General features: G+C 44.5%; 1 protein-coding gene across 1 annotated transcript in view; it reads left to right on the top strand.

Moving 5' to 3' along the window:
• LOC120940052 (integrin beta-1-A-like) overlaps positions 1 to 5,673 on the top strand; it is a 45,610-nt gene extending 39,937 nt beyond the window's left edge. Inside the window, exons 14-16 of the mRNA XM_040352633.1 lie at positions 872 to 1,110; positions 1,205 to 1,371; positions 5,391 to 5,673. Of these exons, the coding sequence (XP_040208567.1) occupies positions 872 to 1,110; positions 1,205 to 1,371; positions 5,391 to 5,456 (472 nt within the window). The 3' untranslated portion in view covers positions 5,457 to 5,673. The remainder of the gene's footprint in view (positions 1 to 871; positions 1,111 to 1,204; positions 1,372 to 5,390) is intronic.
• Positions 5,674 to 13,508: the final 7,835 nt, after the last annotated feature.

The following is a 13,508-nucleotide window of genomic DNA, read 5'->3' as shown; positions in this document are numbered from 1 at the left end:
CGCGCCGAACGTACTGCGCATGCGCCGTCTGGAAAATATCCCAGGGTGCATTGCTCCAAATGACGTCGCAAGGACGTCATTGGTTTTGACGTGAACGTAAATGGCGTTCAGCCCCATTCACAGACGACTTACGCAAACAACGTAAATGTTTAAATTTTGACGCGGGAACGACGGCCATACTTAACATTGGTTGCCCCTCATATAGCAGGGGCAACTTTACGCCGCGCAAACCTAACGTAAAAGTCGTAACTTCACTGCGTCGACCGCGCGTACATTCGGGAATTTGCGTATCTAGCTAATTTGCATACTCGACGGGGAAAACGACGGAGGCGACACCTAGTGGCAAAAAAAAAAATTGCATTTAAGATCCGACAGCGTATGAGCCTTACGCCTGTCAGATCTAATGGATATCTATGCGTAACTGATTCTAAGAATCAGTCGCATAGATACGACGGCCCAGATTAGGACTTACGACGGCGTACATGGTGTTGCGCCGTTGTAAGCCCTTTGAGAATCTGGGCCTTAGGTTCTTAAGTTCCCTATAGATACATTTTGGCTTCACAATGTTCTATTTAAAGTGGGGTACCTAGATTTTAGAACTGCACAGCCATGCCTCTAAGTCAAATGTGACAGGTGAACAGAGGAGGCCTTCCTCTCGTTTCATGAGGGGTTATACAGGTGTGCCTTCATCATCCACATTTGAACTCTGATTCTTCGTGTCCACCATAGAATGACAGCCAAATTCTGGTCTTTTATCCACTAGCATATTTTTATTTTTATTTCTCTTTATGTGTTTTAACATAGATTGTCTATTTTAAAGTGCTATTTGCTAATGCCTCTTTTTTTTCACTCTCTCTTTTTGTTTACCCAGGGAATGTGTTGAGTGCAGAGCGTTCCATAAAGGAGAGAAACAAGAATGGTGTGATACCCAGTGTGCACATTTCAACCTTACTATGGTGGACAGCCGTGACGACTTACCTCAGCCAGGACAGGAAGACGCTCTCACACACAAAGTGTGCAAAGAGAAGGATGTCGATGATTGCTGGTTCCACTATACCTACTCTATAAATTCTAGCTCTGAGGTTCATGTGCATGTTGTGAGAGACCCAGGTAATGTATCCTTAGAAGAGATATTATTGTTTCCTGGCATTCCCATCTAAAGTTATCCGCTAATGAGGATACATCTACTGATTTCCTGTTCTAGAGTGTCCCAGTGGCCCTGATATCGTGCCCATCGTTGCTGGTGTGGTGGCTGCAATTGTACTTATTGGATTGGCATTTCTGCTTATATGGAAGCTTCTTATGATTATTCACGACAGAAGAGAGTTTGCCAAATTTGAAAAAGAGAAAATGAATGCCAAATGGGATGCTGTAAGTATTTAATGCTGTAAGTGGGAAGTGGATGTTGCTATTGTTCGGCACTGTTGGATACAGTGCTGGTGCAAGGATTTTTGACACCCTGGGTGAAACCTCATTTTTACCCCCCCCTCCCCCCGGATCTGCCACGGACTCCACCCTCTTTGACCTGTCTATGTAACCCATGTGACCTAACTGACCATTGTACTGACCCCTACACTGGCCTACCTACCTTACCCCTACACTTGACCTAGGCTGCATGTTAAAGTGAAGGACCTTCAAGGTTATATTGTCTGGAATATTGCCTCCTGTGCAACACAGGAAAGTCAGGGGAAGCTTAGAGAACTTTATGCATGACAAAAACCTGTTGTAAGAGGGAAGGAATTGGGTTTTTAGAGCACTGGGCTGACTTTTCATTGGGACACATTGGAGATGTGATTGGGATAGGTTTATGGGAAGGCTGGAGGAGTATTTAAACTAGGATTGAGGGGGGGGGGATAGAATATAATGGGGCAGATACAGTAAGTTAGTTCAGGGGTCAGACACTAATGGAGGGTGGGATGGGGAAAGATGGGGAGAGGGTTATTGTAGGTGATAAAGAGTTTCCAATGTTTCAAACAACCATTGAAAATTACGGTACTGTCTGTACTACTAAAACAGATATGCAAAACACAAGGGCAAAATGTGACAATAAATTAAAGTGTTTGTTCACCAATGACAGAAGTCTGCCAGACAAATTATGTGAGTTGGAAGCTCTGGTGCAGTAAGAGAACTATGATTTAATTGGTATTTCTGAATCTTGGCTTCATTCTGCACACGATTGGGCTATTAATATTACTGGCTATGCCCTCTTTCGGAGAGACAGGGTAAAACGAAAAGATGGCGATGTCTTTGAGTTTGTGATTGGGGGCAAAGAGGTGGCAAATGCATTACATACCTTCCTTAGCTCTGTGTATAAAAAGGAGCATGGGGGGCTCAAATTCTTATTGACCCAAAATTTCCACAATAGCTCAAAATGTATATGGTCCAAAAACTCTTATTCCGCGTACACACGATCATTTTTCTGCATGAAAAAAACAACGTTTTTAAAAAATGTAAAATGATCGTGTGTGGGCTTCACATCATTTTTCGGGTTCTGAAAAACGACAACATTTTTTTTCGAACATGCTGCATTTTTTAACGAGCAAGTTATGAGACAGGAGCGCTCGTTCTGGTAAAACCACCGTTCGTAATGAAGTAAGCACATTCATCACGCTGTAACAGACAGAAAAGCTTGAATCCTCTTTTACTAACACGAAATCAGCTAAAGCAGCCCCAAGGGTGGTGTCATCCGAATGGAAGTTTCCCCTTTATAGTGCCGTTGTACGTGCTGTACGTCACTGCGCTTTGCTAGAGCATTTTTTTTAAACGATCGTGTGTGGGCAACGTCGTTTTAATGATGAAGTTGGTAAAAATTACGTTTTATATAGATGCTGAAAAACGTTGTTTTTTAAATGCTGAAAAATGATCGTGTGTACGCGGCATAAGACAAAAAAAGGTGACTTATGCACCTGGACCAGGTGGCTTACACACATGGGTCCTCAAAGAGTTGAGCTCTGTTATTTCTAAACCATTGTTTAAAATTTTCAGAGACTCTTTAATGATTGGCCTAATACGACTGGATTGGTGTAAGGCTGATGTGGTGCCTATATTTAAAAAAAGATCAAAGTCTTTATCAAGTAACTACAGGCTGGTTAATTTAACTTCTCTAGTTAGGAAGATACTTGATAGTTTAATAAAAGACCATATAGAAGAGTCTTTGCAAAAAAAAAGAAAAAATATTTTAAGCAATAATCAGCATGGACTTACGAAAATCCAAAGTTGTCAAACAAATTTGATTTCTTCTTATGAGGAAGTAAGCAAAAACGTAGAAAATGGAGTGTCGGTGGATGTAAATTTTGCAAAAGCATTTGTCACAGTTCCCTACACATGGATGTGTACGCTTAAGTCTACAGGTCTAAAAAATTCAGTTTGTAAATTAATAGGAAATTGGCTAAAAGACAGAAGTCAGAGAGTACTGTTTAATGAGTCTAGTAAGGGGGAAGTGGTCTACCCCAAGGTTCAGTGCTGGAACCATTACTGATAAGAGACGTGGAAGAGTTCAGCTATGAGACGATTAGCTGAACTGAATTTATTCTCTCTTGAGAAGAGATGAATAAGGGGGATGTGATTGATATGTATCGGTGTAGAGTCATTCACTTTCATAGATTTTCACAAAAGACAAGAGGGTATTATTTACATCTGGAGGAAAAGAAATTTCATTTCCATATATTGAAAAGCTTCTTCACAGTAAGAGCTTGAAAATGTTGAATAGATTCCCTCATGAACTTGTTATGGCCAGCTCAGTAGATAGTTTTAAAAGAGAGCTCGATGCATTCCCTATGCCTCTTACACACGGCTGGACTTTCTGAGAAAAAAAGTCGGACGGGCTTTTTTTCTCGGAAAGTCCGGCCGTGTGTAGCCTCCATCAACGGACCTTAGATAGAGAACCTGTTCTCTTTTTGTCGGTTCGGACTTCAAACCGGGTCACGGCAGACTTTTGCACGGTCAAATGTCCGACCGTGTGTACGAGGCATAAGTGTACAAAATATACCAGGATACTAACACTTATAGGTATTAACACCAAGAGTAGTTGATCCAGAGATTATCCAATTGCCTCCTGGTGGATCAGAAAAGAATTTCCCCCTGCAGGAGTAAATTGGATCATGCTTTATTGTTGTTGTTTTTTGCCTTCCTCCGGATATTTCTCTTGGTTTAACTAGATGGACTTGTGTCTTTTTATAACCTTAAACCTTGGTACCTGAACTATACATCTCTGGAGTTGTAATTGCAGGCTTTATTGAGTGTCGTTCGAATTTTGTCTAGTAATAAAAAGCTAAGGAGAGCAATTCAGAGCTGCTACATAGTGGAAGCTCTGATTGGTAGTTAAACCAACCAGTACTCTCCAAAATCTGCACTCTTGGTGGAATTGTCCATTGATAAATGTTTGATATAGTTAATAAGAAGTTAATTATAGCTTACTCACCTCTAGGCAGCACTGCTGAAAACTGGAGGAGATCCCAAGCTATTGTCCCTCCCAGGACATTTGTGCGGATCACAGCAGACAAGGAACAGCGGAAGGCGTAGTCAGGGATCGTAGCAGAGGTCAGGAAGCCAGCGGTCAACAGATCAGGTATTAGAATTGCGGTAAGGCAAGCTGGGGTCATACACAGGACTGGAGACGAGAAGATCCGTGGGTAATCCAAGGTCAGAGCTGGCAGCAAGACAAGAGGTATCCAAGGGCAAGCCGGGTCGGTAACAGGTGATCAGAAACCGCAGCAAACACAGGAAATAGTAAGGTGAAGACCAGTCAGCAATGTCCATGTGCCACAGTCCTCCTTTTAAGGGCCTGAGGGCACCAGGGTCTGACGTGCATTGCGTGCACTGACATGCACATGTGTTCTCCATGGCAAACGTGCATTCACAATACGTGTGCATGTATTTATGCGGCCATATTGGGAATTGGCTACTGTGCCAGGTCTGGGGATAACGATCCTCCGGATAGTTCCCTTACGCTGATTCTCAGTTTGTATTTCTTTTTTCTTTCATCTTTCTGCTTCCTTCATGCATGGTCCTTAACACTGTCATTGTATGCTGGAAACTGCATTGTGAAGTTTTTCTGTATACAAGTAATCTGACATAGGTGGTATAGCCCCCTTACAACTCTTCCAGAGTGCCCCATACATCCTCCTCCTTCAGAATCCCTCCTTACGTCTTCCTCTTCCAGAGTGCCCCCTTGAGTCCTCCTCTTCCAGAGTGTCGTTCAAAAATGCAATTCAAATACATTACAACACATGACATCACTTCTAAATTTTTATTCTGTCCTACAATCATTTTTGTAACTTTAGTAAACTCTTTATTTTTGATATGAGATTAGCATTCAAAAAAATAAATTAAAAAAAACTCTCATTGTGTGTGCCAGACATTAATGCTTGCCTCTTTCACTCTCTTTCCAGGGTGAAAACCCCATCTACAAGAGTGCAGTGACAACAGTGGTGAATCCTAAATATAAGGGAAAATGAATGTGATGACTTTTGATTATGGTGTGAAATAAATGTTAATATCTGTATTAAAGTGTACTACTTTCTGTGTGCTTTGCTTATGTTTTGCACACTGCGCATGGCACTAATAATGTTTTGCACATATTCATATTCTTTAGACCAGTAGTCTCCAAACTGCGGCCCAGGGGCTGGATGTGGCCCTTTGCCTGCCTATATTTGGCCCTTGGGGCACTATTACTCCCAGTGACACCAACAAGGGGGTATAATTCCTCCCATTGACACCAGTTATGGGGCATTATTCCTTCTCCTGACATCAATGATGGGGCACCATTCCTCTCACTGACACCAATGATGGGGCCTTATTCCTCCCATGGACACCAATGATAGGGCACTTTTCCTTCTCCTGATACCAACAATGGGGCACTATTTTTACCACTGACGCCAATGATGGGCACTATTCCTCCCACTGACACCAATGATGGGGCATTATTCCTCCCACTAATACCAATGATGAGGCATTGTTTATTACCATTTATGTCAGGGCATTTTCCACTCATACTGACAGACCAGCCCCCCCCCCCCCCCCAATATCTGAAAAACAGTAAACTGCCCCTTTATTCAGAAAGTTTGGAGACTCCTGCTTTAGACTGATAAGAAACTAGCCCACCTACCTATGTGCTGCGTACAATTGTAACATGAATGTGATATCTATATAAGCATGGTTATTAAAAATTTACAAAGCAAAGTTTTTTTGTTCTTGGGTTGTAATTAAAGGATTTGCCAAGTATTACACTTCTGCTTCACAGGGAAACTCAGGGTTGGATTTTACAGACTAGCCAATATTAATGCAAAGCATACCTCAGATTTTAGCATGATCAGTAAGTTTTGGATGTGTAATATAGGTCGGAGTTTGGAAGAGATATAATGGATGAATCTAAGTTCAAATGAGAGAGGGAGCTAAATATTTGCTAATTAATGGATGCCATAAACGGTCCTGGAGCATGCCTCTATAAATGTTCAATTCCAAATCTGTGGGAATTGCTGTTTGAATTTAAGGGCAACAGGCAACTTGTGTGACAATGCTATTCTGATAGGATACAAACAAAGGTTGCCATTGCTGACCACCTCAGCTTTTAGTCTTGCTGACCCTAGAACAACATACAGGGTCACTGACACAATAATGAAGCTAGGGAATGAGCAAGATGGGCAGTTTGCATTTTCAGAAGGAAATCTGCATGTATTGTATATGACAGATTTGTTTAAAAAGGACAAGTAAACTTACAGTAAAAGTACACTGGCCTCCCTTCTTAAACCTCCTGACCTATTTTGTATTCTACCACCACAGCTTACTTACCGTATTTATTTCCATATAACACGCACAGGCGTATAACACGCACCTAAGGCCCCGTACAGACGAGCAAACATGTACGTTTTCAGCGTACATGTCTGCCCGGAGATTTCTGTACGATGGCTGTACTCACCATCATACAGAAATCCGCACGTACTCGATACGCGGCGACGAGGCCGCGACGATGACGCGGCGACGTGCGCGGCCCTGGCAGTTAAATGCTTCCACGCATGCGTCAAAGTCATTCGACGCATGCGAGGGATGGCGGCCGCTCGGACATGTACGGTAGGTCTGTACAGACGACCGAACATGTCCGACGGACAGGATTCCAGCGGGCATGTTTCTAAACATGTTTAGAAATATTTGCCCGCTCGAAAAAGGCCGGCGGGCAAATGTACGGTGGAATCCTGTCCGCTCGGCTGTACAGACGACCGAACATGTCTGCTGAAACTGGTCCGCGGACCAGTTTCAGCAGACATGTTCGGTCGTCTGTATGGGACCTAAGGCCCCATACACACGATAGAATTTATCCGCGAATACGGTCCAGCGGACCGTTTCCGCGGATAAATCCTCTTGTGGATTTCGGCAGATTTTCATGCGATGGTGTGTACACACCATCGCATTGAAATCCGCGCCGAAATCCTCTTGCGATGACGTGTCGCGCCGTCGCCGCGATTATGACGCGGCGACGTGCGCGACGCTGTCATATAAGGAATTCCACGCATGCGTCAAATCATTACGACGCATGCGGGTGATCCCTTCGGACGGATGGATTCGGTGAGTCTGTACAGACCAGTGGATCCATCCGTTGGGATGGACTCCAGCAGATGGATATGTTCTGCATGTCAGCAAATATCCGATCTGCTGGAATCCATCCCAGGGGAGATATATCCGCGGAAAAAGATCCGCTGGCGTGTACACACCATAGGATCTATCCGCTGAAACCCATTTGCTGGGATTTATCTGCGGATGGATTCTATGGTGTGTACGGGGCCTAAGAGGGAAGTTTCAGGGGAATTATTTTTTTCAATAAAGAACTTTGAAGCAAAATAAGGGTTAGTGCCCATCAATGCAGCCTGATCAATTCCCATCTGCAGCCTCAAAATTGCCCATCAATGCAGCTTGATCAATGCCCATTTGCAGCCTCACAATTGGCCATTAATGCAGCTTGATCAATGCCCATCTGCAGCCTCACCATTGCCCATGAATGCAGCTTGATCAATGCCCATCTGCAGCCTCACCATTGCCTATCAATGCCCATCCGCAGCCTCACAATTGCCCATCAATGCAGCTTAATCATCGCCCACCTGCAGCCTCCCCTTTGCCATGAATCCAGCCTGATCAATGCCCATCTCAGGGAGGGGGGCGGGATGAGCGCTGTCAGATTACATACAGCGAGAATCTCCTGTTTACTCTGCGGCCTCTTTAAAGCGGGAGTTCACCCTAAAAAAAAAATTTAAGATTAGATTGATGCTCATTTTGTCAAGGGGAATCGTGTAGTTTTTTTAAAATCGAAGCTGTACTTACCGTTTTAGAGAGCGATCTTCTCTGCCGCTTCCGGGTATGGGTCTTCGGGACTGGGCGTTCCTTCTTGATTGACAGTCTTCCGACAGGCTTCCGACAGTCGCATCTATCACGTCACGAGTAGCCGAACGTCGGTGCGGCTCTATACGGCGCCTGCGCACCGACGTTCGGCTACTTTCGGAAAATCGTGACGCGATAGATGCGACCGTCGGAAGCCTGTCGGAAGACTGTCAATCAAGAAGGAACGCCCAGTCCCGCAGCCCATACCCGGAAGCGGCGGAGAAGATGTATCTCTAAAACGGTAAGTACGGCTTTGATTTAAAAAAAAACACCCGATTCCCCTAGACAAAATGAGCATCAATCTAAGCTTAAAAATTGTCATTTCCGGGTGAACCTCCACTTTAATACAAAGTCCTGCCTCCTGGACCAGTTTCTATGATAGACAGAACACTGGTCCAATGCCAGCCCAGGAGACGGGACTTCCTATTACAGAGGCCGAGTAAACAGGAGATTCTCAGTGTATTTAATCCCCATTCTCTCTGAGGCAGTCCAATTTCCAGTATCGGCGTATAACACGCGCACACTATTTGAAACCAATTTGCAGGGTGACAAAATGAGTGTTATACGCCAATAAATACAGTATTTAAGTTAAGAAGATCTCTACAACCTGTTCCAAGCAGTAGAAAACAAGTGCAGCGCCAAATAGAGAACCACCTGAGTGGCGGATCTTTGGTAACAACCAAATAAATATCAGACTATGATCAATAATGTGATTGGACAGGAGCAATCCTACTCCTCCAATTGTATACCACCACTATCGTGGATAGTGAAAAGTGATTCTGTGCAGTTATAACAACACCTATAAACTTTTTAAAATAACATTGTGTATAGTATGTTAAATGAATATTCCTGTGAATATCAAAAATAGTGATAAATATAGTCCCATTCAATAGAGAGAACAGTCCATACACTGTGAAGGTGACAAGAATGCAATTTCTGTAAACAGGGGGGAACTAATGCGCACAACCAAACTAACCAAACTGACCATGGGCAAATATACTCAATTAAAATAAATAAAATGTGTGTAAAGCAGCAGCCACTACTAAAACGGTGCTCACGCACCCAAAGACATATGTAAAACAGGGGGTGTAATGGCGCTTGCTATTGGGAAGTTAATAATAAAGTGCAAAAGACAACGCACAGCAACGTATGAATACTAAACAATATTATTCAATAATATAAACGTGTTCCACTCTTGAAGGCCCTTGATAACATCCACAACTGGGGTGTAAAGGGTGGGAAAAGTGGGGATAATGGGTAAATGAAAGCTACAATGAAATAATCATAATCATTGAACAGGTGGGTGTTAAATCCAATCCTAATAAATTCCAGTGCTGTCACCAAAACAAACAAAAATCGGTGAGAGAAGTGAATAGTGATGGCCTAGAAATGGTCCAAATGATCCAAATGACACAAAATGAGACTCCTCTGTGTTGGGAGAAAAAATTTGTGCACCAAAACAATTTTTTTTGTGCAAGATGAGCGTAAATATATAAATAAATAAATATTCAAGCATTAATCAATAAATATAAAAAATATATAAAATATATAAAATATAGTTCAAATAGATACAATGTTCAAAGTGAATAAACACTAAATATATATAGTTCAAAAAAGGGTTCAAAGTGAATTCCAAAAACTTGCTGAAAAAATATTCCAAACGTGCAAAAAAACAGTGTGTGAAGGGTGAAAATATTAAAGTGCTTAATTCCACAGTTTCCCCGAGATGTAAAGAGTTGCTGTAATCACCACACTCTCCTCCAGTGTAGCTATGCAGGCACAAGATAGAAAATGCTAGCCTCTCACCTCAGAACAGGTCAAGCAAGCCTGTTAATATATGGATGCAGCCCAGCAGCACACACTCTGAGTTCAGGAGAGCTCTGTTTGCTCCAATCCTCCAGACCTCTGTTTCGTCCAGATCCCTCTCAATACAAATAAAGAGCAGGCTCCATGGTGCAGTATATCAAAATAATTTTAATAAAACAAACAGTAGCACTCACATTTGAGTAGGCTGTGAACAGCATGCAGATTATTCCAGCGAATGATAGGCAGCAGATCTCCGCTCTTGGCCGCGAGCGGAGATGACGTCACCAGCGGCACTTCCCGGTCACCTGACGCGTTGCGTAGCAGTACAACGCTACTTAATCATATGATTAAGTAGCGTTGTACTGCTACGCAACGCGTCAGGTGACCGGGAAGTGCCGCTGGTGACGTCATCTCCGCTCGCGGCCGAGAGCGGAGATCTGCTGCCTATCATTCGCTGGAATAATCTGCATGCTGTTCACAGCCTACTCAAATGTGAGTGCTACTGTTTGTTTTATTAAAATTATTTTGATATACTGCACCATGGAGCCTGCTCTTTATTTGTATTGAGAGGGATCTGGACGAAACAGAGGTCTGGAGGATTGGAGCAAACAGAGCTCTCCTGAACTCAGAGTGTGTGCTGCTGGGCTGCATCCATATATTAACAGGCTTGCTTGACCTGTTCTGAGGTGAGAGGCTAGCATTTTCTATCTTGTGCCTGCATAGCTACACTGGAGGAGAGTGTGGTGATTACAGCAATTCTTTACATCTCGGGGAAACTGTGGAATTAAGCACTTTAATATTTTCACCCTTCACACACTGTTTTTTTGCACGTTTGGAATATTTTTTCAGCAAGTTTTTGGAATTCACTTTGAACCCTTTTTTGAACTATATATATTTAGTGTTTATTCACTTTGAACATTGTATCTATTTGAACTATATTTTATATATTTTATATATTTTTTATATTTATTGATTAATGCTTGAATATTTATTTATTTATATATTTACGCTCATCTTGCACAAAAAAAATTGTTTTGGTGCACAAATTTTTTCTCCCAACACAGAGGAGTCTCATTTTGTGTCATTTGGATCATTTGGACCATTTCTAGGCCATCACTATTCACTTCTCTCACCGATTTTTGTTTGTTTTGGTGACAGCACTGGAATTTATTAGGATTGGATTTAACACCCACCTGTTCAATGATTATGATTATTTCATTGTAGCTTTCATTTACCCATTATCCCCATTTTTCCCACCCTTTACACCCCAGTTGTGGATGTTATCAAGGGCCTTCAAGAGTGGAACACGTTTATATTATTGAATAATATTGTTTAGTATTCATACGTTGCTGTGCGTTGTCTTTTGCACTTTATTATTAACTTCCCAATAGCAAGCGCCATTACACCCCCTGTTTTACATTAAGAATGCAATTTCCCCTCAGGTAGGCGTAGACAAGGTATATCCTTATAGATACAATCCCTGGAACATAGAAAGGTGAGGTACTCTTACCGGATGGAGTGGACCAACAACTCACATACAGCCAGGGCCGGACTGGCCTACCGGGATACCGGGAAAATTCCCGGTAGGCCGCCTGCTGTCAGTCAAACCAGCTCAGCTTTGGCCGAGCTGTGGCCGGGCCGCGGCCGCCATCGCGGCCGCACTTTACAATTATACGCCTGCCTGCCCACATTCACTCCAGTGTGATGTCTATGACATCACGTTATGTTAATAAAAATCAGCGGCGAGCCGGCCGCCGGCGGGTTGCGGCCGCCATGCTCGCCGCTTCACTTTACTTCCCGCGCCGCTGTGTGAAGTGTGGACACTGGACTAGACTGGAGCGATCATGTGTTTGAGGGAGGGGAGGAGCCGAGCAGGAGAACCGACCGTCCCATCGTCCCGTGCGGCGCCAGCACCGCCCACTATGTTTCTCCAGTCTCCACGTGTGAAGGCAGAGCCGCAGAGGAGAAGTAGTGAACGGCGCCGGCCACCCTAGCAGAAGAAGGCAGAAAAGGTAGGTGCGGGGGGGGGTTGACCATGCAATGGTGAGAGAGATTATACAGTCCAGATTACAATTTGCAGGGGCAGCAGAGGTGACAGTGAGAGAGGGGGTTGCATGGTGCACCCCCTTTTCTCTGTCACCTTTGCTGCCCCTGCAAATTGTAATCTGGACTGTATAATCTCTCTCTACCCAGCCCCTGTCACCCAGCCCTCTGACACCCTGACCCAGTCCCCTGTCACCCAGCCCTCTGACACCCTGACCCAGTCCCCTGTCACCCAGTCCCCTGACACCCTGACCCCGTCCCCTGTTACCCAGTACCCTGCTGTCACCCAGTCCCCTGTTACCCAGTACCCTGCTGTCACCCAGTCCTCCTCTGTCACCCAGTCCTCCTCTGTCACCCAGTCCCCTGTCACCCAGTCCCCTGTTACCCAGTCCCCTTCTGTCACCCAGTCCCCTGCTGTCACCCAGCCCTCTGTCACCCAGTCCCCTGCTGTCACCCAGTCCTCTGTCACCCAGCCCTCTGTCACCCAGTCCCCTGCTGTCACCCAGTCCCCTGCTGTCACCCAGTCCCCTGCTGTCACCAAGTCCTCTGTCACCCAGTCCTCTGTCACCCAGTCCTCTGTTACCCAGTCCCCTGCTGTCACCCAGTCCTCTGTCACCCAGTCCTCTGTAACCCAGTCCCCTGCTGTCGCCAAGTCCTCTGTCACCTAGTCCCCTTGCTGTCGCCCAGTCCTCTGCTGTCAGCCAGTCCCCCTGCTGTCACCCAGTCCAAGTGACAAGTCACACGCTGAATCTGGTGACGGGATGGGTGGCAAGTGACACACTAAATCTGGTGGCAGGGGACGGATGGCAAGTGACATGCTGAATCTGGTGACAAGTGGCAAGTGACATTTCCGAGTATCTCCGATGCTCTCCGGCGCCCCCCACCTCTGGCCACATGCGGTATTGCATGCAATTGAAGTCAATGCGGAACAAATTATTTTCGTTTCCATTAACTTCAATGGGTAAACTCACTTTGATATGTGAGCACTTTGGAATATGAGCATTCTCCTGGAACGGATTATGCTCGTAATCCGAGGTCCCACTGTGTAATGGTTTTCTCTTTTATGAAGAAAAAAATAATGACGTTATGATGTTGGGCTGGTATAATAATGCTATGGGGCTGGTATGAAATGTTTTCCAGGGCTGGTTTTTACTCCCAGTCTGGCCCTGCATACAGCGGGACGGTCACAAAGGCTAAATGGGCCGATTGCCCTCCCTGGTCACCGTCTCGGTCCCCTTTGCTGGTTACCCCAGACGTGGTTCGTATCCGATGCACTCAGGATGCACCCGTGG

This window comes from Rana temporaria, chromosome 5, assembly GCF_905171775.1.
Source record: "Rana temporaria chromosome 5, aRanTem1.1, whole genome shotgun sequence".
NCBI classification, from domain to species: Eukaryota; Metazoa; Chordata; class Amphibia; order Anura; family Ranidae; genus Rana; species Rana temporaria.
Note: the sequence above shows the minus strand (reverse complement) of the source record. Positions and strands in the feature narration are given on the sequence as shown.